A 26,476-nucleotide genomic window follows, 5' to 3' on the forward strand; every position below is an offset into this window, starting at 1 on the left:
GCTCACTAGGAGGCCAAACCCCTCTGAAATTTCACCACAAACCAAACAAATGGTGAAAAACACGAAGATGAGGAACAAGAACTCATCCCTGCTGCTGGGAATATAAGACAGCACTGAACAGCTTCAGAACACGATGCGGTGTAACACAATCAGGTTGAAGCCACCCACGCCTACGGACCAGACACTGTGCTCTCATGTATGCGTCTTCAGAGAAACTCTTAACATGTCTTTCCAAGGAAGTAACAAGAATACATAGCAACATTATTTAATAGCCGAAAATTGGAAATAACTTAAATGTCCAAAAGAAGGGAACAGATAATTCAGCTACATTAAAATATTCATATAATTGATTTGTATGAAACAGTTTTTTAAAAGTGTAAACTAAAGCCAGCACCCGGGGGTGGGGTGGGGCGGTTCCTGACATGGGGGTCCCTGCCTACCGGGGTCCTGTCCTCCACCCCCACCCATCCCTTCTCGCGCCCAGCGAGGGCCCACCCGGGAAGCGACGCGAGCAACGCCCCAGCACGAGCGGCCAGGCCCCGCCCGAGGCCCCGGCGCGCGGATGGTGGGACACCCCGCCTGGAGTCGGGGTCGCCGCCAGGCTCGGGGTTCGGCTCGCGGGGCCGGGGCCGGGGCCGACGCCGCAGCTGCCGCAGCTGCGCCAGCCGAGGCCGGGCGGGGGCCCGCGCGGGCGGGCGCGGCCGGCACGCGGGGCGCGGACACTCACCACACGACGCCGTGGGAGCCCTCGCCGAGGTGGCAGGTTGCTGGAGCGCGGCCCCCTGTCGAACACCTGCCCACGGAGCACCTCGGGGCGCGCACCCGCCTCCGCCGCCATGTTGTCTCCCGGGCGGCGGCCGCCGCCGCCGCCGCCGCCGCCGCCGCCGCCGCCGCCGCCGCCGCGCTGGGCACCAAGCTCCGCGGCCGCCGCCCGGCCAGCTCCGCGCCTTTTGGAGGCACCGCGCCGCTGCCGCTGCAGCCGCCGCCGCTGCCGGAGGGAGCAGGACGGGCACCGCTCGGCAAGCCCGGCGGAGCCGCCGTCCGCTCGACCAACGGCAGCCTGCCTGCCTGCCTGACCGTTAGGCGGGCGGAGGGAGGGGCGTGGCTGAGGAGGGCGCCGGGGCGTGGCCAGGCAGCGCACGCGCACGGATCGATTGTATCAAGTATGCCAAAGTGATGAGGGATGTTGAGGGTAGGAGTGTACGTATGTGTGGGTGGGGAGGGTTATGTGCGAAATCTGTTATTTTCTGCTCAATTCTGCTGTGAACCTGAAACTGCTCTACAAAAATAAAGTCTATTAAAGAAAAACTTGAAAGAAAAAGCGTAGGTGCTCCAGATCCTTGGCCCATGACTAGAGGACTAGGGAGGGTGTGGCTGAAGGCCCTGAATCCTTGGGCTGTATCACTGTACACCGGCATAGCTAATAGGATGGGACGAAGGGACTTAAACATGTTGTTTCACTCGGTTCTATTGTGCGGTAAGTCCAAAATTCATTTCATGAACAAAATTTCCCACAGAAACAGATTCTCAAACATTGAGAACAGGTTAAGTTTCCAATGATTGAGAAATAGTGGGATGAAATGGTGAAAATCTGGGAATGTTTTTAAACTCTAGAGCCATCGATTTGAATGTGAATGTTTGTGGTTTCTTCATCTTTAAAGGTATGACACTGAGGTAGTCGCTAGTTTTAATACACAGCAATTTTATCATCAAAATCTATCAAAGATGCACACAGACCAAAAATATTAATTAATTCTAGTGATAGGAATAACTAAAATGCCCATCAACTGATGAATGAATAAACAAAATGTCATATTTCCATACAGCAGAATATTATTCAACCTTAAAGGAGAGTGAAGTATTACTGATTTGGGCCATAACATGGATGAACCTTGAAAATATTAACACAAAGTAAAAGAAAACAGACACAGAAGACCATATATTCTATGATTCCATTTATATGAAACATCCAGAACAACCAAATCTATAGAAACAGAAAATAAATTAGTTGTTGCCAGGAGCTGGGGGAGGGAAGTGTGGGGAGTGACTCCTAATGGGTGCGGGGTTTCTTTGGGGGATGATGAAAACATTATTGAATGAGAGAGTGGTGAGGGTTGCACTACTTTACGAATATACTAAAATCTCCTGGATTATATTATTTAAAATGGCAAGTTTTATTGAACGTGAATTATATCTCAATGAACAATTTTTAAAACGTTTAATTCCAATGATAGGCAAACCCCTAAATTTGGCACTCTTGTAAGAATGGAGGCTGTGCTGTAGATATCACTGTTTGTACACCATCAAATGCTCCTATACACAGCAGATACACAAAAATACATTTTAAGATTAAATATAAGAATGCTAACTATTAATTATTAGTTAATAGCTTACAGCCCCTTCTATGTCAGAACTCTAATGTAGATTCCAATTTATTCTCTCAGGCAAAAGCCCTTAAGAAAAATGCCTAAATGTCATGATGTATATATAGGTCAGATTCTTTTACATAATTCAGACTTCACACAAAATAGCACCTGAAAATGCAATGTAGAGAACCCTAAGATATGTAATTTCTATATCTCAAATAACAAACAACAAAACAAACCAACCTCTCTGTTCCCTTGTGCTCTCAAAAGAAGTTAAGATCGTGGTCCCGTTATGAAACAAGTACGTTCTGACTGCCTGACACTCTTCCAGGTATGGAAACCTCACCTTAAAAATCAAAGTCACTCAGATGCTCATGCCCTGGCATCAACTTTTCAGGAGGAAATGAATAAAAGGAAAAAATATATATTGAGAGATGTTGGTTCTAGACAGGGTAAGGCTCAAGGTGTGCTAAAGCTCCCACAGGAAGTGGCACAGAAGGGACAGGAAAAGTAATGTTTCTTTTTGGCCAAGAATGCTTCTCTATTAACAGCAGAAATGGTAAAGAGAAACATACAAAAGGAAAGCTTTCCTTACTATCTTAGGGAACATTCTGAATTACGTGTACTACATAAACATTTTCTCTCAAACATGTAAAAGATGTGAAAACTGAGGAACATACAGGCCTTGGTCATGTCTGACAACATCAAAACCAATCATTTTTAACTGATACAGTAACAGGCCAATATCTACCATATGAGCTCAGTATTACGATCATGTTCAGATCTTGCAAAAAAAAATTCTACACTTGCCAAATTTATTACAGGGCAGAATCTACATATAGTGGCTAACGTATTTTCAAATACTGTTTGCACATTTTTTTCCCGCATTTTATTTGGTCATTTTCTAAGAAACAAGACAGAAATTACAGACTGGCTGGTACTTGGGTTTATAGCATGTTTTACTGGAGGATAGGAGTCTAGGTGTCTCAAAATTAAGAACTCTTAAAGAAAATTAAAATCAACCTTTCTCCTCTGAGGGGATCTCTAGACACAGCTCTAGGAACAATATATTCTCTGTGTGTTCACAGGAGCATGCATGTGTGTGCACATATGCGTATGCGTGTGTGTGTGTGTGCATGCATGCTTACCTAAGAAAACTGCAAGGCAAGATCTGCAGGTGTATTGGGAAGGTCATATATCCATGAGGCAGGAGCTGATTTGGGATTTGGAGGCAGAATGTCATAATCCTGCTTCAAGCAACTGCATGATTTTCCTATTTCATGTCTAGAGTTCTTCCTCCACTTTAAAAGTTGCCCATTTTTACTTACACTATGTCTAACTCCAGAAAAATATCTCAAATACACAGCCATGGACTTTTGATGTTATTAATGCAGTATGTGGGTGAATGAAGAGCTGTTCTGCTTTAGCTCAATGGAATCCCAAAACAGACTTTTATGAGAACTATTGCTGGGGCCATGTCTTATACAATGTGCTCAAACTCCTTTCCTTTAATTGCAAAGATTTTAAACATAAGGTTTTTTCTATATACTAACAATGAACACTAAAAAAGTGAAATTAAAATGTTATTTACTCTGAGCTGAAAAACATACCAGTAATGCACTTAGCTTGGCCAACTGAAAAGAATCAGCTTTGAGGAAATACCTTCTTATCAAGAGGTTGCTGGTCAATACTTTCAACTCACTAGATGTTGAGGCTTCAGGGTCAGATTATTCACTAGACACCTTTTTTTCTCTCAGTGTTTCATCATTACTGTCTAAGGTGCTCAAGATTTTATAGTGTACAGCCTGCAGGTCTTGTCTCTGTGTGGGGAGGTTGTGAAGAGGAACCACAGATTGGCGTAGGTAAGAAGGCAGAGGAGAGAGCACAGGAAGTGAAACCACTGAAAGCCCATGATCTGGGAGAAATGGGTAAAAATGGTCAAAGGCACAAACTTCCAGTTATAACATAAATAAAAAAGTCCTAGGAATGTAACGTATAGCATAGTGACTACAGTTGATAATACTGTATTGCATATTTGAAAGTTGTTAAGAAAGTAGATCTTAAAAATTCTCACCTTAAGAAAAAATTTGTAACTATGTATGATGACAGATGTTAAGTACACATTACATGTCTCTCTGTGTGTATATATACATACACATAAATATGTGTGTATACGTGTATGTGTTCATGTTATAAATACATTATGTTCCTTTTCTCTGGAAAACTCTAATACAGGTTTTGGTACCCAGAATGGTTCTAAAGGAACAGAATAGTAAAGATGTGTTTACTTAAGTGGTTCTTGGTTTTCTAGAATTGGTTTTCTAATCTGATTAGAATTAAAGACACTAGTGACCTTATTTCTACTATTAAAGAGCGTACTGATAGTTCATTACAAAGACATATATATACATGTGCATATATACATATATACGTGTGTGTGTGTGTGTGTGTGTGTGTATATACACGAAATACCACTACAGAATATTTCTCATCAAATGTTTATAAAAGGCAAGGTCTACATGACTATGTATTTGAGACTTTACATCATTTTGACAAACTAACAAATGTAATGAAATTAGCTTATTGCTTCTAATTCATTAGATTAAATGAGGAAAGAAAAAGATGAACTTAAGTCAAGCAGATTTCCAACTCAAGAACCATATAATTGACCTGAAATTTCCTATCTTCCTTGAAATAAAACTTTATTTCTGGTACCTCTGAGACTGAGATTTCTGAAAACCTAACCCAGAGTCTCATCCTGAAAGTGGCTGAACTACTACACAAATTGAATTCCCATCCATGCATCAGTCCAAGTAATGGCATGGGACCCAGAAAATTGGAATGGGGCCATATGGGCCGTTCCTGGTTAAGCTGGAACACTTAAATCAAAATTGTGCAGAGTCTGTTTGCCATTAAATGAAGCCCTCCCATCTTGGTCTGAGGGGGTTAACTCTGCTTTTCCTGAATCCTATAATGGTCTCCCCTGAGGTCACTGACTTGCAAGGCACTGCTGATCCTTCTCGAGATCCACACACACCGGCCCTCTTGGCTTTCAGACCTACTAGTAGACTCAGTTCTCAGCAGGTCCCAAGCACGAGGTACGAAATGTGATCTCTGAGAAACTGTATTGCACTCCAAAACAACTGCATCCTTCCCCCAGTTCATACAGAAAGAAATCCAGGGAAATTGTGAAGAAGTGGATATCAAGATCTTGGGATGATGGTGGAAGAAACATCGAGTCCAATCAGGTAGAATATATTGATTTGGCTCACTCCACAGAGATTTTCTATTCAATGTCGCATCTCCATGGGGTACAAAGAGCTCTAGCAGTTTGTTTAATTGACTGGCTCTAACATGGACCAGAAGGTGGAGTACACAAAATGAAACCGAACTGTCTTGGCACACTGTCGAAGGAGGCATCAAAAGAACCATACTAAAGCAGCTCAGAGCGCTCCAAGTGAACAAAGAAACAATTTAACAAAATGAGGGAAACAGTACAAGAACAAAAGGAGAAGTTCAACAAAGACAGAAAATGTTGAAGGAAAAAAACATACAAAGGAGCAGAAAAGAAATCTTGGAGCTAAAGAACGTAAAAACACAGATTGGGTGATAATGTGACCTTCATTGCATACGTGGGTCTCTTCTGGATAAGATGGATCGATGTGCTTTTGGCCAGTGGATGCCCAAAGACGCAAAAAATTGTCCCTACTCTGCCGTGTGGTAGGCGCCTGACTTACTCAACATTGCTACGTGCTGAATCTGCTCTCAGGGTCCCCACAGTCCTGCAGAAGAAGCCCTTTGGACACCAATGCCTTTGTCCTGGCCCTGGCACCTAGCACTTCTCTTTCTCTTTGGAAGGAAAGTGCAGCTTTCCCAGTTTCCGTTTAGCAAATCACTTTCCTGGATGGCTGTGTTGTGTCAAGCCAAGAAGGGCCTGTCCCACCAATTAAAGGATTTATACTCAGTCCCAGGCTGCACTGAAAAGGCCTCCCTGGCAGAGGCCAGCCTGCTGTGTGTCTGTGTAACACTTGTAGTCATTAGAAATGAGGAGAGTAACTCAGAAGTGCCAGGTAATTCTTCTGGGTCTCATTTCTACATGCTGTTTCCAGGGGATAATGTTCACAATGGCAGGTGGTAACCCTGGAGCTCCCAATTGTGGGGTAGGTACTTGGCGTGAACTCAGAGCAGTGTCTCCTTTTCACCCAGGTTAGCATTTCAGTGTTTTAATTGGCAGTACTGTGTCCGTGGATGCCAAAGGTCATCAGTTTGGAGACACTTCCTACCTCCTCCCCTCTCATTTCTCATCTTTCAAAGCTCCTAACAGGAAATGTTTATGCTCCCATGATATAACCAAAGTACAAGACTATGCCCAAAGACCACAGCCATCCCCGGGGGCTGCAAGCCTTATGGGCTCAATTCCAGCTACCAGTTTGGGACCAGTCAGCAGCAACACAACTGGGTATGTACACTGGGGTATGTCTGAGATCACGAACTTCAGAACCACATAGCTGCAGATGCTGTCGTGGCTGGGAAGGGAGAATGCGGATGTGTTCCATTGGCCAGGTGTACAGACCCTTATCCTGACAAACAAGAACTCATCCCTGATCCATCAGGTCCAGCCAGGGAGAAGCAGCCACCTGACATTCAGGCTGGGGGCCTCCAGGGAGTCTGTGCTTTCAAAAGCATTATATAAAGAAGCACAAGGAATCTAGAACCCCTCGTTCATAGGTAACATAGGTGTTTATGGAACGAAGGCCCAGCAGCAGCCTTAAAAGCTGCATCACAAACCTTTTCCCTGGATAAGAAATGAGCAGGAAGGGGAAGTCAGAGGTCATAGACGAGGATCCCAGGAGGATTCGCATCTAGGTAAAGAGCGAACATGAGGTGGGAAGCCCCATGAAGACCGGCAGGACCCCCAAGCAGGGCCACTACTTTCCCGTCAGCGCCATCTGGTTCCCTGGCCCTGTGGCATTATCTGGCTTCTGTGCTTCTGTAAATCAGCTTACTTCTAGGAGAACGGAACTGGCCCCTAAGAGTCTCTTGGTTCCCAAAGCTCACTCCTGACTGGTCCATCTGTTACACCTACTCTGCATATGATGTTGCAAGATCTTGACCAGTAACCTATAAAAGCCTGTGTAAACCTACAAACGGGGTCCAGAACTTTGGAGTGTTAACTCCTCTGGGCCCGCCCGCATAATAAACCTGAGTTCTCCAACCCTCTGAGTGTCGCTTGGTCTCTCGCCAGCATCCAGGCTGCGGTAACACCCTGCTCTAACGCTTTGGTGTAACAAACATAGAGCCCCTAGCGGACTGAGGAGGGAAAGTCCTGCTTTCCCTAGTTTCCCCATTTGCAAATCACCTTCCTCTGGCCTCGTCCTTTCCACAGGCACAGTTTATCCCTGTCGTACTTCCCTACGTAGTGCTAATGCAGTACCAGAGATTGAACTACAAAACTCCAAATCCCTAATACTTGCTCCAAAGAAACCTCAACAAGAAGCAGAAAATGTTCCCTCTTCCTGCAAAGTATAGAAAAGTAACCACTGCTCTGGGTCAGGAATTGGTCCTGGCAGCACAAAGTCGTTTCAAAGACTCCCACATGTCAGTGGTTGCTGCTGTGCCTGCGAAAGGACTTCAGCCTCTGAGTCCTGGGAGTTCTGAGGAGCTGTCTCTGCTCCTGGTCCAGGTTCATGATACTGAAATGAAACACCTTTGGGAGAAGGGGAATTGAGATTATTCTTTTGTAGCCAGGAAGGGGGGACTGGCTCGTCTCTCTTATCCCGCATACAATAAGCTGATGACCCTGTAAGATTTCTTAATTCGAGGAGCAATGTCAGAGTCTGATGATCACTTAAATTAGCATAGGAAAAAAATTTTTTTTTACACCCACAATTCTCAGGCTATTAAAGAAATAGGGCTTTAATAATATTCAAATCACGCATTTACTGTTTACAACAATTAAATATTGCTCCTCCAAAACAGGGAACTAGAACTTGGGAGAGAGATGTCAGGGAGATGGAAACAGAGCACCTGAGTGCCACAGCTGTGTCCCTGCTGCAAAGGAAGAGGTCACACTCGCTGGACACACATTCATCTGTGAGCCTGATGATGGGACTCCTTCAGCCAAATAGAACAGGGGCTCCACCTAGCAGGGCAGGATGTCACTACAGGACAGAGTGAGCCTACCAGGAGCCACACTTCAGGAGTCCCTCCCATTCTTTGCCCACTGGCTGGAGTCCCGGTGCCCCAGCAGTTGCCAGGCAACAAGGTCTGAGGCAGATCTGGGACCCTTGGTTGCAGGCTCTCCTGACTGGCCAACAGAGAAAGTCCACCGCTACCTTCTCCCACCTGTGCCTGGCCTCACTTCTCATTCTCACTAAGCATCTCCATGTCCCAGAAACAGACATCAAATTTCTCCTCAAGCCTTAGGTTGTAATTTTCTGTGGCCACCCGGAGCAGCATGATTTCTGTCACTAATCTGTTTTCCTAGAATGAGAGGGAAAAAGAAAACGCCAGCAGAGTCTGGGTGGGGAATGAGCTGGGGCCTTGTGGGCTGTGAGAAGCGGGGCTGGGGGCTGGTGCTGGGTTTTGCTACACATGAGAGCCCTCCTTCCCTCTAATTCCATCCAGGCCCTACTTGTTCTCAGAGATGGGAATAAACAGCCCCTCCTTTAGGAATTTTCCCTTGACGCCATCCCCCGACCCCCACATACCAAATGGAATGGTCCCCCTTCTCTGTTATCATACTCTCCAGTAAATGTCAGATGCAGGGATAAAGGCAAGAAGTGTTCTGTGAAAGGGGTGGCCTGCGATTTCCACTCCCCCAACCTCCCCCTGACGGGCGTACCACAGCTGCTCACCTGTATCCTTCTTCTGGCGGTTCATGTCATGCCCCTGTGAGGCAGACAGCCAAAGGCCATCAGAAAGAGCCCTCTATCATACTAGCCTCCCGTGACCACCCACCAGGTTTACAGAAGGGCCAAGCACGCGCAGAGGACAGGGTGTGGACCTAGGCCGCCAGTCTCTTGGCCCCAGAGAGGGGAGAACAGGTGGAGCTCAAGGGTCTTGTAGCACCACCCTATCTGATGACGCCAAGAGAGGCAGGAAAGCGCTGCCAGATCACTTCTGTGTAGTTGAACTTGGAGCGGCCCCTCTTCACTCTTACCCAGTTTAGACAAAATTTCATGCAGCTTTGCAGGCAGGTAGCTCTGCTGCTCCACCAGCCTAGGGGCCTGTCTTATGTGGAGTCTCCTTTCACTCAGCCCTCCAATGCTCATGCTGTCCCAACTCACAAGGGTGGCTATGAGGCCCTTATCCCTCCATTTCCCAGATGAGGAGACAGAGGCCCAAGGAGAGGCAGTGAGTTTCTCAGGGGCCCACAAAGGGCAGGTCACACTCTCCTCTTAGCCAGAGGCCCCATCTCAGCTTCCTTCACCCCATCCCGGCCCACCACTGGTGAGAGTCTTGTCTTCTGTGCTCTCACGTTGTGTCCAGGCCCCTATCTGGGCAGAGCTATGGATGAAGGGGAGGGGGTATCTTGGAGGCCTGGCTGAGTTGCCTGCTTACCCCAGCCCCACTGGAATCTCTGCCATGCCAAAGCCTTCACCTCCCCCAAGAAACGGCTCCAGACATTCCCCTGCACAGCAGTCTTTTTCTGCCCGGGAATGTGAGCCTTGAGGTGCCACCTCTTTCTTACAGGATAGGGGATGACAACACACTTTGTTCCCTGTTTCATACGAAGCTTCTGAGGCCCATCAGGGATGATCTACTAAGAATGGATCAGTTCCTCCAGGCACTTTTCATAAGCCACCTGGGCCATGTGTCACGACTTCTGCCTAGCACCCAGGTGAGAACCCTGACTGTGGCTGATGAGCAAGGACTGTACGAGGGCACAGTGCAGAGTCACATAATGCACACACATCTGTCTCTGGTCCAGCCATTTGGACTCAAGGCTGGGCAGCCCATTTGTATATCTGTTCCAAGCGACCCCCTGCAGTGTCCATCCTTGGGACAAGAAGGGTGCCCTACCCTTAGGGGTGTGATGAAGACAGAAGAGCAGCAGGGGCTTGGGTTCCTCAGGACAGACTGGTTTACGAGGCAGATTTACGAAAGAAAGTGATCCCCACCCACCCCATCCATCCAGCAGCCTGTTGAGAAGCCATACGCCAGCAGGGCGAACCGGCATGGAAGCCAGAGACTCTTAACTTTGCTGTCTCAGCATGTGCCTGATTTCATCACCAGGGCCTCCTGTCTTTCTAAACACCCCCAAACTGCCTGTGCACAGAAACAGATCCCTCTTCCTGTTAATCCAGAGCAGACTGGAATTTCTCAGAGAAACTTAAACACCACATCCTAGCCAGTTCCCTTTCCTCTCTCACCCCTGGCTCTTTCCAGACCTCAGGCCTCCACTCAACCTTAATAAACAAACACCTGTTTTTCAGCAGCTCTTCCTGAGTGGAGGGGAAACAGCGGAGAAGTTTAAGAAATCTGTGTGGGGTTAAAGTGCAAATCCCTCTGGTTTGAGAACCGGCAACATTCACACCGCCTGGATGAGGGATTTTGCTGGCTTTCTCTGAGCGCTAAGGCTCTGTAGGACTGGGGAGGGAGCCCTGAGGTTGGTCACCTGGGGTATCCATTTCCATTTATATTGAATATCTGTTCTAACCAGTTTGAGTTTTAACTGGGCATGGAGTCCTGTTGCTATAAAGGAAACACTTGAATTTTCCATTTTGGCTCAACCCAGTATGTGACATTTAAGGAAACTTATTCCTAAAGCAGTAGGAATGGTGGCCTGTTTCCCAAGGAGGCTTAGAGCCTCAGTCCACAAGCCCAGCCCCTGTCTGTTAAGTTCGATGCCTCCTAGGAGGTCCCAGGTGACTGAGGGGACAATGGCAGACATATGGGAGATCCCACAGTGACCTCCTATGGAGAAAAATTTCCCCATGTCTCCTTCAGAGGGTTAGTCGAAGCACTCTGCAGAACAGAGAGGCTGGTGTGCGGCATGGGGAAGTTCCTGAGAAACTGGCACCCCTGGGGAAGGGAAGAGGCTCAGCTGAGAAGTGAGAAGCTGTTGCTCTGCTTTCTCTGGCTTCAGTCTTCCTCATTGCTCTCTTCTGTTCTGGATGAGACATTCCAGGGAGCCCATAGAGGGCATAGGAGAGACAATAATTAAGACAAGGGGGTTTAAAAAAATCCACAGGGAGGAGAATTTTAGCTCAACCCAGGGAACGAGACACATAGGAGGTAAGCATCCAACTCATTGTCACTGTCACATGTTAAGTCAAGGTCAGCGTGGCCCTGGCAGGAAGGGCCTAGGGGCTGTGAAGGGGCTTGGACCAAGACTTCAATACTGAAACCTGATAAAGAAGAAGTAGTTCCCAAGGTTCTAGAGAGACTGCACTGGACCTCCCATAGCATACCCTGGCTACCTTGTTCCGATGTTTCACCACCCTGGCCTTCTCCTGGGCGACCATGCTGGGTCCCTGAAGCAGGTGGAGATGACACTGTTGAACTGGGTGATAGCGACATGTACGGTTGGTGCCATGTGCTCATTGCCAGGCTTGTTCCTCTGGGATCAGATGGAGCCCAGGCACCTTCTTAAACACTCTGGGGGAAGGGGAGTGTCACCCAGATCTGCCACACTCCATCTTTGCATCCCACAATGGAACAACCAATCAAAATGGGAGCTCAGGAAGCTGAGGATGTGGCCTGAGCCTTGTAGGAGTCCCTGAGTTTTATTCTCTGTCCACTGAGGGCACCAGGACAATACTGACCATGGGAATCAGTATCCACAGGGCCCAATACTGATGGGTAAAAGCAAGGGACATTTTCACCCAGTCTGTCCTCACTAACTCCAATCTCCAGAAGGCAGCACAATTCTGCTCAATCCAAGGGGGTGTTTTCCACCCATCCTCATCAGCCCACGAGTCTGACTCCCCTTCAGATGGACCTTCCCCTGTGGCAGCTACAGTCACTGGCTCTGTCTGTTCGTCTCCCTTATGGTTAAGCACCCTTCAGATGTGTAACAAGTGAAGACTATGAAGCCTCCCGAGCATACGGGTGATCCATGCACCTGGCTGCACACGGTGAGCTCCTCTCCCCCAAAACACAGGTCAGGCCCCACTTAAGTTCTTATTTGTCCTGCCTCATTGAATCTGCACAGCCTCTCTGTGCAGGAAGTCCTGTTACTGTCCATCTCTACTGACCTCAGGTACACAGTGCAAGTTTGGGGTTTAAGAAAGCTGCCCAGGTTATATGGTTGATAAGAGGCAGGCCTGGGACTGGAACCCTGATCACAGGGGTCCAGATCATGGGGCAGCTTATTGCAGAGGGAAGCCCTGCCCCAGCCTCCCCATAAGAGCCAGCCTACTCACATCTATCAGAGTCACCTGGTCTGCCACTAGCCTTAGAGGAAAGACCATGAATTCAAACTTCTCCTTAGTCATCCCATCCTTCCCGGTCCCATGCCAGAGGCTGCATGGTGCTGGGGCCAGAGCTGACTGTCTCTCTGTTTTGGAGCTGGAGATGAAAGATGCACTGGACCGGATGTTCTGAGTGATTCCAGCTCAGGACCGAGGACTCAGGCTGGAGCACATGTGGCTTGCTCCACCACTAGAGCAGCTGATGGAGGTGGCACTGCCTGCAGTACCAGACGTGCTGATAGAGACAGAGGTAGAGCTGTCTCTAGGTCCTGAGTTGGCCCTTCTTTTGGCTCTTCAGCTGGCAAAAGCCTTGGAGCTGGTGCTGAAGCAGGATAAAGGGAAACTTTCATCCACATAATTGACTTTCCCATTGCCTTCCCTTAAAAGAAAGATCCCACTGCCTTTAAAGGAATACACAGCCCATGAACCCCCCCCTCACATAGTCTTCCCTGCCTGCGGTTTCCCTTATCCTCTGGCCCTGCCGTAGTGGGCTCTAGAAGATCCATCTCAGCAGGGAAGAGGGGCATGGAACTTCAGGGCTCAGCCAGGCCAGAAGAGCTGCAGGTAAGCCAACTTTAGCTTGGAACAGCGACAGTACAGGGGCTTCCATGTACGCTGCAAGTACGAATACAGCCAGGTGCCAAGCTGGAAGAAAGAGCATGCAGGTGGTCTTGTGGGGAACAGTCAGACGCCTAACCTCTCATTCAATGCTGTGCTCCCACGGCACCCTTCTTTGGCTCCTGGACCCAGATGATGGCCCCAGCCCACTTCAAACCCCTCCGTGGCTATCCTTGCAGCAGAAAGCCTGGTCATAGACTACGTCTAACAGAGATCCTACGAGAGTTTGGTCTTCCTATTGACACGCTTCTCTCCAAGGTCATGGAGCCCACCACAGTCTCCATGCACATGAGCAGCAGGACTGAGTCTGAAACAGTTTTACGAGCATCAGGTTGTTTATCACACCTCCTATTCTGGTCCCCAGTTGTGGAGGTCAGAGGAGATGGGTGTGGAGAGGGCAGGCAGAGTGAGACATAAGTATGGAGGGGATGGGCGTCTCAGGGATGACTCAGTCTGGCCTCCCCTCTGCTTCCCACAGGTCTGGGACCCCATCCACAGCTCTTTGACTCATTCATTCCTGCAGTGGATGTTCTGATAGGAATTAATAGATAGGTGAGATTCAGGGTCCTGCCAGTCCCTCCCCAGCCACAGCCCCATGCTCTCCGCCTCCATTCTGAGGAGACATGAAGCTAACCTGGCAAACCCAAGGACGGACCACTCGTGTTTTTAGTTGATCCCGTGGCCCATCATTGTTGTTGAATGTGGGAAGATGAATCCACATCTGGAGGAAACTATGAGCATACTACATTTAATGTACTGTGTACACTGAGAACCCTGACGTAGATCTTTATAAAATTGGCCAAGTGGTCATCGGTGAAGACCCAAAGATACCCTGGGAGTTTCAGTTGTTGCAATTATGATTGTCATCTGAAAGCTGAATGAAAAATTTAAATATGAATATTTTAAAAGCAAATTAGCATTTCCTCATACAATACAGTAAAGGAAATGATCTTACAAAAATTAAACTAAAAGAAAATTTGAAACTACGGAAAACTCATTAAAAATTCCGGTTTAACTTCAAAGTTAAAATTCATCTAGTGCTAGAACTATAGCTGTTGGCAGATTTAATCTTTTTCCTGTTCCTTTTCTTTTCTTTTCTTTTTGGCCCTTTCCAATGTTATCTTTTTTGAAATTTTTTTCTTTCACATTACCCTGTATTATCTCCCAACAATTCTCATTTAAGGTTCCCCCCTCTTATCATTCCCTTCCCTACCTTTATTCTCACATTGTCTCTAAAGAGCTATTTTAACAACTCATTTACTTTTAAGATGAGAATGAGAAATTCAGACTCTTTCTGAGGCCTTAGGTGTGCTCATCTCTTTAAATCTTTGCTTTTCCACTCCAGCTTCAGGCATTATTGAGACGTAATATTTTCTTTCTCTACCTTCAAATACTCGACTTTCATTTTCAGCAGATTCAGATCTGCCCAGGCCGTCAGACGACTGAAAACAAGTGTTACATCATCAGCGGACTCATGTCTTGGAGGTGACCATGGGCATTGCTGCTCGGACCTGTAAAAACTACAAACTCTCAGCACAAATGACTCTGTGCATTTGTAACAGAGGAGAACAGATGTGACTCTATATTGGATCTCTTCTTTTGGTTTTAACCACTGTGCCCTTTTTTCCGGCTTATTCTTGCTAGCTCTGCACCTTTAGTAAATGAATGTTGCCTTTAGCCTGGCTGGTAAACAAGAGAGCCTGTTCTCAAGGCTCTGACTTTGAAGGATATTAACACTTCTGCACTTATATAAAGAAAACAAGCTGCAGAACAGAGGGTAGCCTTTGTTTTGTTGGAGGTTTTGCGGAAGCACCATGACTTGGCCCACGTGGACAGTTGCAGGAACAATTTCTACAGCAAGAAGATTGCAACAACCAACCACACCCCCTCCCTTTTTTTGTATAAAAGGAGCCTGTGTTCTGACTTGGAGAGGATGGTTCTTCAAGACATTAGTCGGCCATCCTCTCATTCTGTTTGCTTTCCGAATAAAGTCATTATTCCTTGCCCCAACACTTCATCTCCCGATTTATTGGCCTGTCGTGCGGAAAGCAGAACGAGTTTGGACTCAGTAACACATTTCCACCTCCATGCAATTCCCCGGCCCTCCCCACACAGTAAGAAACTTGACTAAACTCTAGCATGGCTTCCATTACCTCAAAGCCACATCCCTAGGATGTTTCAGCCCCCTTAAAAATTCCTGCCTGACAAAGCTCAACACTGCCAAAAGAATTTGTTGTTTGTTCCAGCCAAACCCTGAGTCTAGGCCACTGACCTCCCTTTTCGTACAGCATTTGCTTTAGAAAACTTGCGAATGTCAATTCTTTCTTTTACCATTGAGATATAAATCTTCTACACAAAGAAATGTTTCTCTCAAGGACCTCAGAACTAGCGCTTTGAAATGTAGTTATCAAGACGGACAGGACCTCTCTTTATGCTGGACACCTTAAACTCACACAGTGCAGGGGGTTCATTATAGCTCAATAAAACTGGAAGAATAAAACAGAACCCCATCTCCCAGTCTCTGTGGAAGACGAGGACTCTAACTCCCATGAGCACCAGTCAGCAAGCCCAGAAGGTTCAATCACATGGACGGACATCCCCACTAACATCCTCCAATACTCGCCCTTCAGCGCACACCAGTGTTTAAAAAGCCTCCTGCCTTTTTTCCCAGAGCAGTTGAGCTCAGTTTATACTGAAATCTCTCTCCTCTATGGCAACAGTCTGAATAAAATCCTTCTTGGGCCTTTAGCAACTGTCCATGTGTTTCTGACACGTCTCCATGCTGCTAGAATCTGTACTCACTGGATGACAGGTTTTAAAAAATATTTCTTTTTAGGATGACTGATTGGTTTCTAGGTCTTTTTTTTTTTTTCACCTGGTCATCTAAGCTCCTCGGCTGACTTTAGTCCTAAGCAGCAGCCTGCGCTGGGAACTGACAACTGAACTGACAACTGCCCTCAGCCTGTGCTGACACCTGGTCTAGGTGTGCATATGTCTGCTCTGCCTGGGACCTGTCTGTGGCCTGGCAGCACCAGCCCTCACTTCACCTCCCCCAGCTCATCCCTGCCACAGTGAAAGTGTGGACTAAGCCCAGGTCTGGGAGGACAAAAGGATCCACATACTCTTTTTTTTAACTCTTAGTATCAAGTAGAGTGAACCAATGTCTGGGACCAGCCACCCCTTTCAGGCTTGAGGGTCTAGAAGATAATTTCCCTTTATATCATTAAATGCTTGGAGAAAACATACCCAATGACATACACGATTATAATGTTCCTCTTTTTTATCCTTTCTGAATATGACTATTGTTCTCAGCTGGTACCCAGACCTTGGACACTGATCAGATGCTACTGTTTGGTGCTGAGTGACCATAAGTTTCCATGTTGCTTTCCAAAGTTTGTCTTCTGTCGAACACCCATTGCCTTCCATGACACAAGGAATGAAAAGAATGTGCTGGTGAATATACCACTCACTTTACAAACTACACTTTGAAAAACTTTAATTGACTTACACTTCTATAGGTTGTACATGCTTCTATGTACACCTGTGTATGTATAAACACAGAGTAATATTCCCTGTAGCATATTAATAATTATTGCCTGATTTAAAGAAATTTTTAGCACTCAAGTTTTAGATTTAACCAATAGATCAGCTTGGTGTTGATAGTTTTGAAAAATGATATTTTCCTTATTTTTAGTAATGTTGAGAAGGGAAAAGCTTTCACTGTGTTTTTGAGATAGTGGTCGTTCCCAACTTCTTTTCCTTATACTGAGGGTATTAAAATGACTACAACACTTTTACACTCCTTTAACTTGAACATTTTTTGTTCAGCTACTGCAGGCGTACTAAATGATCTGGCAGCACTTAAGGTTTCTTCAAGAAAATGACGCCAAATATATTTGAAATAACATAAGAAGTACGTTTTTATCACATAAGGTCATTTTGTAATTGATGCAACTGGCAACTCACTTCAGAGTGTTACTTGTAAAACTGAAGTAGAGGATAATATTTATGTACATGACAAAATATCCAGAATGCAGAAGCGAATAACAGGAAAAACCAACTCATAAAACTGACATGTCTAAATTAGAAACACTCATCTCCATACGTGCCCCCTTAAAGATAATCCTCAGGAGTCTCTGATTCACATTTTTGTCCTTTACAACCTTCCCTCCCATATGCATTACCTTCTTAGACACAAAGAATGAAAAACCTTCTGCTGTTAAAAATACTACTCATGCCATTTTCAGTAATACCGCTCACATAATACATTTATAAAAATTTTTAGTTTACTTAGGATGACACTGCTCTTGTTTAACACCAATTCAAAAATGGGCACAAGAACTAAAGAAGCAGCTCTCCAATGAAGGCACACAAATGGCAAAAAGGCACATGAAAAAGTGCTCTATATCACTACTTTTCAGAGAAATGCAAATCAAAACTACAACAGGGTATCACCTGACACCAGTCAGAATGGCCATCATTCAAAAGTCCACAAACGATAAATGCTGGAGAGGCAATGGTGAAAAGGGCACCCGCATACACTGTTGGCGGGAATGTATCTGGTACAGCCATTAACGAAAACGGTATGGAGATTCCTCAAAACACTAAAAATAGACTTACTATATGAGCCAGCAATCCCACTCCTGAGCATATATCCAGAGGGGGCTCTAATTCGAAAAGAAACCTGCACCCCAACGTTAATAGCCGGACTATTTACAATAGCCAAGACATGGAAACAACCTAAATGTCCATCAAGAGGTGACAAGATAAAGAAGGTGTGGTATACTTATATAATGGAATACTACTCAGCCATGAAAAAGAATAAAATCATGTCATTTGCACTAACATGGATGGCCCTGGAGAATGTCATTCTAAGTGAAGTAACCCAGAAAGAAAAAAAAATACCGTATGATATCACTGATATGTGGGTTCTAAAAAAGAAAAGGGAAAAATGACCTTGTTTACAAAACAGAAACACACTCACAGACATAGAAAACAAACATATGGTTATCAGACTTGGGAACTGAATGGGAAGGGATCAACCGGGAGATCGAGATTCGCAGATATGAAGTGGTACATATAAAACAGATAGGCAAGGTTACACTGTATAGCACAGGGAACCATATACTTGTTACCTTGTAGCACGTTACGGAGAAAAAGAATATGAATATGAGTAAATGTATATTCGTGTATGACTAAAGCACCTGCTGTAAACCAGAAACTGACACAACATTGTAAATTGACTATACTCCAATTTAAAAAAAAATAAAGTAAATTGCCTAGAGAGCCACACACCACGTATGCTGCCACTCTGTAAGGCGGAAGGAACTTCCGGTTCTTGCTTTCCTGCCAGAGCCCTGCAGGGAAAGTCTCCCCACACCCACCCAGGCCCACCTGCCCGCTGCCCTCTGCCCCTCCCCCACTACAGAGTGTCCTGAGCCTCACATTCTACTGTTTAAATTCAAACTTCACCTGCCTTTGCTTGAATTCCGAGCATCTGCTGGAGCAGTTAACTCACTCTCTGGGTCCTCGTCTGCATTTCTCTCATTGAGGCTACCAGGCAGCGCTGGTCTGTGCCCACGTCTGTGGGAATGGCTTTACAAAGAGGTAAGCCTGAATGCTGGGGATATGTTCTCAGAGACTCTGCCACCCCTCAAATCCTTGGGGTTCACATGTGATATTTCACCGTGGGCACATTAGAGGTGGACTGAAGTGGAGGAAGGAGAGAGCCCTGAACGCCCAAGGACATCTCACCTGGGGAGCCTGGGGAGATGGTGGAAACCAAAGATCACAAGGGGAGGAGGGCTCATTGAAGGTGGATCAAGGAGACTCAGGGGAATTGCCCTGGGTGTGGAGAAGGGACAGCAGCAGGCAGGGTGGTTCTTTGTAGAAGGGAGACAAGCCACTGTGAAACCTGTGTGTCAGGGTTAGTAGGTCTGAGCTGGTGGCACAGGGAGGGTCATGGGGAAAGCCTAGCCCTGTACCTTGTTCCTTAGGCACCTGGAGCTTGCCCCACGATTTCCTTCTAAGGGATCTGAACCGGGGCATCCTGTATCTAATAGGGGCACGGGGAGAGAAGGGCTTAGCCAGAAAACTATTCAAAGGGGGGGGGGATCTGTGGCCACATCTGCTATGAACTGCTTTCTCCAAGAGCTAGGCAGGAAGTTACTCTAACTGCCACAGCCCAGAACTTCTCCCCTCCTTCCAGCCCAGAACCCGCTCCTCAGTTCAGGTAACTGTTTGTTGCCTTGGATTCCGCAGGGGATGGGCAACCTCTCAGTTTCAACCAAGACAGGGCTCGAGGCCCCCAGTTGTTCTGAATTGTTCTTCCTTTTGTGGAAACGCACTTCTGCAGACACTTGTGATAGTTGTCCAGCATCTCAGGGAGGACCGTCAGGCCTGCCTGTGACATGAGAAGTTTGTTCACATTTCACGCCAGCATTTCATGGACAGGGAACAGACGTGGAGTGCGGGTGGTGGTGGTAGAATATGAACGAAGGCTGTTTCCTTTTTAAAGGAGAGGAGTGTAGCCCGGGAGCAGGAAGACAATCTTCTGTGTTATTATTAAACACCCTATGGCACCTGTTCTGATTCATTAGGGGCACTGGGCTGTGTGCCTTGTTCTCCTGAACAGGGGTCTGTTCCAGACAACTTTATCAATGAAGGCACCTGGCTCGTGCCTTCTTAGTCTGTCTTCACATCCCATCACTGGGAAATAGAAAGGGAAGGAACACAGGAACTCTGTATTCCTTGGCCTTTTCTACTCCTCTGCGGCCATCACTGGCTGTGAAAGGATGGAAATCGCACATGTGGCTGCTTCTCAGACCCCTGTTCCAGGAGCAGAACTCCTGAGCGATGGCAGTGACTCTGGGCACTGGGGATGGGGTGGCAGAACCCGGCCCACGTTAAGTGTCTGCCGTGGGTGGCCCTGACGTCACGTGCACGCTGGGCCAGTGTGTTATGGATTTGCATCAGGGTTCTGCGGGGAGAGATGTTTCCAGCATTTCTGCTTTGTTGTGTGAGGCCAGGAAAGAAAGAAAGAAAGAAAGAGGATTTATACGGAACATCAGGAAAAAGAAGAGTAAGGAGGAGGTGGAACCTTAATATTTTAGACACTGCCTGGTTCACAAAGGCCCTTTGGGCGCCTACAACTTCCCTTGGAGAAGCTCTCTACCTGCTAGTGAGCCTGCAAAGGAGCAGGTGTCCACCCACCTCCGAGACTTGGGAGACAGCCTGTGAGAGTCAGGTGCAGGGGAATTCCTTAGGGAGGCCCTGCGAGTCGGTGCTTGCTGAGGCTATTTCTTCCCAGCAAGCAGGGGTCAGGGACCTGGGTGAATGGGAGCAAGTTCCCTACTGGAGTAATTCCCAGTTAGAGGTCAGAGCATGAAAACCAGTCCAAGACATCTGCACACGGCACAGCCTCCCCTGTCCAAATGTCCTTCACCTGCTGACACTGACTCTCTGATTCCCCAGAGAGCCCCAGTCCTGGTTGCCCATTCTCCTCCTCCACTCACCCCTTTCCTTTGTCTCAACAGCATCTCCACTGCTGGGAACGGATGTGCTCATGAGCACTGGTGCCTCCGTGTCTCCATTCACGGCACTTCCCTTTCCCCCACCCGCTCCTGGCCCCCAACACCGGCCACCCTGGGAGCAGCACCTGCCACCTTCCTTGACCCCATCGTTCCCTCCTGGCACCACCCTGCTGCTGCCAGCTTTCCCCACGACACCTTTGGTGGCTACTGGTGGCCAAGTCCCCATTGCCACTGGGCCTTGCAACATCCCTGTCTACGCAAGATCAGAAGGGAGGCCAACAGAGTTCCCTCCGATGCAGAGCTTCGTTCTCCCTCCAGGAACTGTCACCTGGGGTGCACCAGGGGCCCTCAGTGGGACTGCTACTTGCCCTGCTCCCCTGTCCTCAGCACCCCAAGTGACCACCCCAGCTGTCGGGGTAACTCAGGCTGGCACGGGAGGCTGGGCCCCCGGCCGTCCCTCTCAAGCTCCACCACCACCTGTACAGCTGGCCCCCAGCGTGGCCCCCATCAACACTGGGCCACGGCCACCTGGCGCTTCCAGGGAGGGGAGTCTGGCCCCCTCCCAGTCTCAGCCACCTCAGGATGACTCCTTTAGCTGCAACGACATCTACAAGCACTACCGACGTTGGCAGCGCTTCAAGAGCCTGGCCCGGAGGCACCTTCCCCAGAGCCCTGACGCACAAGCTCTCTTCTGCTTTGTCATGTGAGTCAGTTCTCGGGGGCACATGAGCTCATCTGGAGTTTCACACGGAGGACCTTGGGGTGCACTTGCAGGTTGCGTTTCTAGGGATCCCGAGAGGGAGGTCTGAGGGTGATGTCCACGCTATGACAGGGCACACTGTCCATCATGCGCTCACACTTCCAGTCCATGACACCCTTTCAGTGCCTTCTCTCAACTGACCCCACCACCCTAGGCGAGTCCAGTTGACTTTACCTCCCATGATTATCTTGGGAATATTTACTGAAGACTGGCAGTCAGAGAGGGTGCTGGGCAAGGGGAGGAGCCATGGATGGGATGCCACCCTCTCCTGTGCTGCTGTCTCGTCTGAACAAAGGACTTGAGTGTGGGATGGCCAGGGGACGCCACTGCAGAGGAGGGGGAGGATCTACAGGGCCCAGGGGAGAGCTGTATGCAGGCCTGGTCCTCATTCTTCTGGACAATTCTAGCTGAAACACGGAGACTGTAGAGCTCTCCCAGGGGCAGGGACTGTCTCCTACTAGAGCTGTGAGCTTGACAGGCATTTCCACCTGACACGGGGACAATTACAGGTGATTCAGAGGACTGGGCAGGAGGCCCCGTGGGCTCGTCTGTGAACGCTCAGTCATGCTGTGCTGGGGGACGTGTGGTCCATGATGCCGGGTGGGGTCAGGCTGGTGGGGACTGGGCTGTTCACTGAGACTGACTCTGAGGGCTCACAGCCCAGTGCTTCGGTCCCTGGCCCGACTCAAGCCCACCATGACGCTGGAGGAGGGACTGCGGCGGGCCGAGCAGCAATGGGAGCGCACAAGCAACTTCGACCGCATGAATTACTATGAGATGGCGGCAAAGTGAGTCCGTGTCCTGGGCCCAAGGGCTGTGGTGGGTGAGGGCGACACCCCAGGGCAGGATCTGGCTGTGGTCAGAGAGGAGGAGGGAGGAGGGAGCTCCCCCAGCACAGGGTCCCCGCAGCCCAGAGGCCGGACTCCTCTCCAAAAGCCACTCCCGCACCCTGACAGCTTGGGTCTATTCGTCCTCTGCCCGGGGCTCCGCCCTCTCCTGAAGTGGCCTTCTTCGCCTTGATGAAGGGCTCACCCGGGGTGGAGTGGGGAAACTGTCAGCCCGGTGGGGTCACACTGCAGCCCTAGTGCCTGTGCAGGGAAATGTGTTCCACCCACCAGCCTGCTGCCTCCTTAGTGCTGAGGGGCTGGCGGCCACTGACATGGAATTTGGGACCCTCTCTCCTCCTGAAGTGTGGCCTGACTTCGTAACCCGGTGTCCCTCCTGAGGAGGCTGGGCAAGCCAGCGTGTCCTTCACCACGAGGGTCTCTGGCTCTTTCTGAGACTTCTTCGTGTTAATCCCCTTTATTCAAAAAACCAAAAACAAACAAGCACTTCTCAGAGGAAAGGAAAGCCTCTCCACTGACCTTAGGGTTCACACCCTACAACCTGTCCTGGGCCCTGTCTCCAGGCTTATGTTCCAGGACTCTCAACCTCAGCCCAGGATCCTGGATCCGGGCAAGGACCCCCGTGGGGAACACATGCCTGATCTGGCCTCTGGCTGTCAGCCCTTCCTGTGTTTCTGGACACGGGCAGGGGGCAAGTGGAGGGTCACCTGTGGGCCTTCCGTCCAGGCCTGGTTCAATTTATGGACCTGGGTCTATGCTGCAGAATGCCCTGCAGTGCTGGGGAGGCAGGGGTGTCCCCAGATCTGCTATGTGCCCCAGGAGCAGCTCCCCGCTGGCGACACCACCTCACAGGGCCGTGACCACCCCCAGCACATCTTCTCCTGATCCCTCCGTCCCTGCAACCTGGGTGGGCTCCAGAGCCCAGGCCTTTTTCTCAGCATGGCCTGTGCCACCCTCACCCCTCAGGTTCAAGGAGATTGAGGCTGAGGATGAAATGCAGCCTCAGCACTTGCAGTGCACGAAGGGGGTGCAGGGCCTGCCTCCTCCAGCCCCACCGAAGCTGGAACCGTGGGGGCCCCCGGCCCCAAAGGTGGGCCCACAGCCAGGCACTCACGTGCCCACTGGAGCTGAACACAAAGGTAACAGGGAGCTAGGGATGGCCACTGTCCCCACATCAGTCCTCTTCCCTCAGTGGGGCACTGGTCTTTCCACCTGCACAGCCACCCAGAGCGGGTCTCGGCTGCCCTTTGTCACTACGGGGTATCGACTTGCTCAGTTGTGGAACTCCTCTCCCACCTCCCTGTCTGAGGGCCCCACAGAAAGTCTGCCTCAGAAGTGGGCTGGATGGGGAGATCACTGGAAACCTGGAGGCTGCACACGTCCTCACACGTGGCTCTCTTAGATGCTCCCACTTACCTCTCCCTCCTCACACCCTGTCACTGAGTGGAAATGCAGGTGGTCTTGATCCCACCCACACCCACGTCCATGTCCCCCAAACACTGCCCTACCCGACACGCGCACTTCATGGTCACGAGCTGGATGCGGCAGCCCCTCACCCTCCTTTCCTCCTCCCGCTCTGCCTTAGCCTGCGTGCCCAGGAAGGCCAGCCCCACGGCCAAAACCAACCACCCACAGCCAGACAGATCCCGGCAGCCCCCAGAGACCAAGGAGCCCAAGGAGATTCCCCTTGAGGCTCTCAGCGAGTATGAGGACATCTTGGAGGAGCTGCTGGGGCCTGTCCTCTCAGCCACTTGGGAGCCAGAAGCAGCATGCCCTGAGGACGGGACCTACCCGGACCCGGGTCTCCTGAGCTACATGGACCAGCTGTGTTCCCAGGAAGACTTTGTCACCAAGGTGGGCTGGGCCTGGAGCCTGGGGGCTGCAAGATTCCAGGGACTCACACTCTCAGCACCCAGGATTGGGGTTCTGCCCAGGCCTTTGGGACTTAAGCTCTGCTACTTGTCCCTGAGCTCTGGGGGGGGAGGGGGGGCTGACTGCCACGGTGCTGTAAAACATGCCAACTTGTAGAGAATGGGGTGGGTCTCTGCTGTTCACTTTTGCTCCAGGTATTCGTGGCTCACAGGTTACTCCTGGCCAAGGACGCTCACAGCCACTTCCTTCCATCTTAGGTGGAGGACATCATTCACCCTCAGTTCCTGGAGGACTTACTTTCCCCAGAGTCACAGCTGGATCCCTTGGCACTGGCTGAGGAGTTAGAACAGGAGGAAGGACTCACCCTTGAAGAGGTGAGCCAGAGGAGGGGGGACATTCAGGGAGACAAGGGAGGGAGGGACTCCAGGTACAAGAGGGAAGGCACGGGACACCCAGGGAACCAAGGGAGGCAGGACCCAGGTGAGCCAGGGAAGGGATCGGACCCCAGAACAGGAGGCCCACAGGGCTCTGCTAAACCTTTTCCTGCCTGGAAGGCCTGGCACTGTGGAGGGCCTGCTAGGGACTGGGGGGGCAATGCAGGACCACAGGAAGGAGAGGACGGGGGCCCAGTGGGAAAGGAAGGACACACAGCAGGGAATAAGGCCCAGGAGGACAGCAGGAGTGCTACAGTGTGCATTCTTTGATTGGACTCCTGGAGACACCCCCCTATCTGTCCCCCAGTGCCACCATTCCGCTGCCCAGTCCTCCTCCTCTCCTCACCCGTCTATTTGGGGCCAGTAACCGTCCACTTCCCTCCTAACAGCTGGTGCAGAAACCACTCCTGACCCTGAACGAGGAGTTGGGCGAGTCTGATGTCACCCAAGATGCCCAGAGGCATGACCACGGCCCCCAGCTAGGGGTCAGCGATGAAGAAAGCCCACCAGAGACTGAGTTCAAGCAACTTGCGACGAGCAGCGGAACAGAGAGTGGCCTCCTCAGACCCAAACTCTATATCCACTCTCCAGGACATGAGGCTTTCCCTACATCCCAGGCTGGACAGCCCCTCTCTCCTCCCCAGGGTCAAAGGCACACTGCACCGAGCCTGGGACCCAGGGACACCTCAACTGTCAGAGAGACCTCTCCTCTTAGGGAGGACGCAGGGCCAGGGCCAGGGCCAGGGCCAGGGGATGGGTCCAGGGAGAACAAGGAGGAGGTTCCCAGTCTGGACTTTATCTTGGCCACTCAGTACTGCCTCATGCCCTGGGGAGGGAAGTCCCACAGCTCTGCCCCAGGGCCCTTGAGATTTCTCTGCCCTGGAGTTCAGGGGGCTCGCCAAGGCCCCTCCCCTCAGAGGATCGGACCTAGCGCAGCTCCTCCACCAGCTGCCAAGCCTAGGAAGCGGGATCTGTGTGGAGGCCAGGGGTCTGATGACAAGCTGCCCCAGCCCAAGCCTGACCTCGGGCTCTCTGGGACGCCAGCCTTGCCTCCGGGGCTGGTGCGCCCCTCACAACCAAAAATGAGGAGGTGTGACCCATTTGTTGGAGGGAGTGGGAGGAGGAGGAGAAAGAGGCACTGCAACAAGTAATAAGCCTCCAGTGCCAGGTCCCCAGGGGACCTTAGGGGCTCTTCCTCATCCAGTGCTGAGCCTGCTGATGTACAGGACAGGGAGGGGGGCAGGGAGGGAGTGCGGGACCATGAGGGCCAGGGTGCGGTGGGGTGGGGTGGTGGCAGTTGGAGGGTGGGGGAGGTGGGTCTGGGCGGATGTGGCTGGGAGCAGCACCTTGGGGTGATATATTTTAAATGGGAATAAAAATACTTTTGTTTGCAAATGTTCTCAGACCACCGTAGTCTTATTCGTGCCTGGGCTGCTCCACAGAGAGGGCTCCTCAGAGGGAGGACGAGGCGGTCCCCGGAGCTATGGATCCACAGGGGGCCGACTAGATCTTCCTCCACATTGACACGGGGTCCTCAGATGCTCCTGGGAGCCCCCAGCTCTCACTGCCCCCAGGAACCCCTGCATCATCCTCTTCTCTCAAGCCTGCTTGCCCACGGGCCTGTGCGACAT

The 26,476-nt window shown here is 49.7% G+C and overlaps 2 protein-coding genes across 13 annotated transcripts in view; one reads left to right on the forward strand and one right to left on the reverse strand.

Moving 5' to 3' along the window:
- LOC123612664 (uncharacterized) overlaps positions 1-26,476 on the reverse strand; it is a 71,644-nt gene that overhangs the window by 37,937 nt on the left and 7,231 nt on the right. The window contains exon 1 of one of the 12 annotated variants that reach the window (XM_074362958.1): positions 728-16,797. The exons of the other annotated variants lie outside the window; for them this stretch is intronic. The gene's annotated coding sequence lies outside the window, so the exon portion shown is untranslated. Of the gene's footprint in view, positions 1-727; positions 16,798-26,476 lie in introns of those variants that run through there. 12 annotated transcript variants of the gene reach the window in all.
- On the forward strand, positions 18,472-26,073 carry LOC105072796 (NUT family member 2G). The gene is made up of 7 exons (XM_010959873.3): positions 18,472-19,009; positions 20,938-21,637; positions 22,354-22,482; positions 23,506-23,678; positions 24,125-24,393; positions 24,669-24,785; positions 25,235-26,073. The coding sequence occupies exons 1-7, from the start codon at positions 18,994-18,996 to the stop codon at positions 25,994-25,996; spliced, it is 2,166 nt and encodes a 721-aa protein (XP_010958175.3). The 5' UTR covers positions 18,472-18,993; the 3' UTR covers positions 25,997-26,073.

Source organism: Camelus bactrianus, chromosome 4 (assembly GCF_048773025.1).
Source record: "Camelus bactrianus isolate YW-2024 breed Bactrian camel chromosome 4, ASM4877302v1, whole genome shotgun sequence".
Classification (NCBI taxonomy): domain Eukaryota; kingdom Metazoa; phylum Chordata; class Mammalia; order Artiodactyla; family Camelidae; genus Camelus; species Camelus bactrianus.

Bases quoted from the DNA above. Each gene is read 5' to 3' on its own strand.
- LOC105072796 (XM_010959873.3), top strand. The intron at 21,638-22,353 runs GTGAGTCAGTTC...GAGGGCTCACAG, and splicing joins GCTCTCTTCTGCTTTGTCAT to CCCAGTGCTTCGGTCCCTGG. The intron at 23,679-24,124 runs GTAACAGGGAGC...GCTCTGCCTTAG, and splicing joins CACTGGAGCTGAACACAAAG to CCTGCGTGCCCAGGAAGGCC.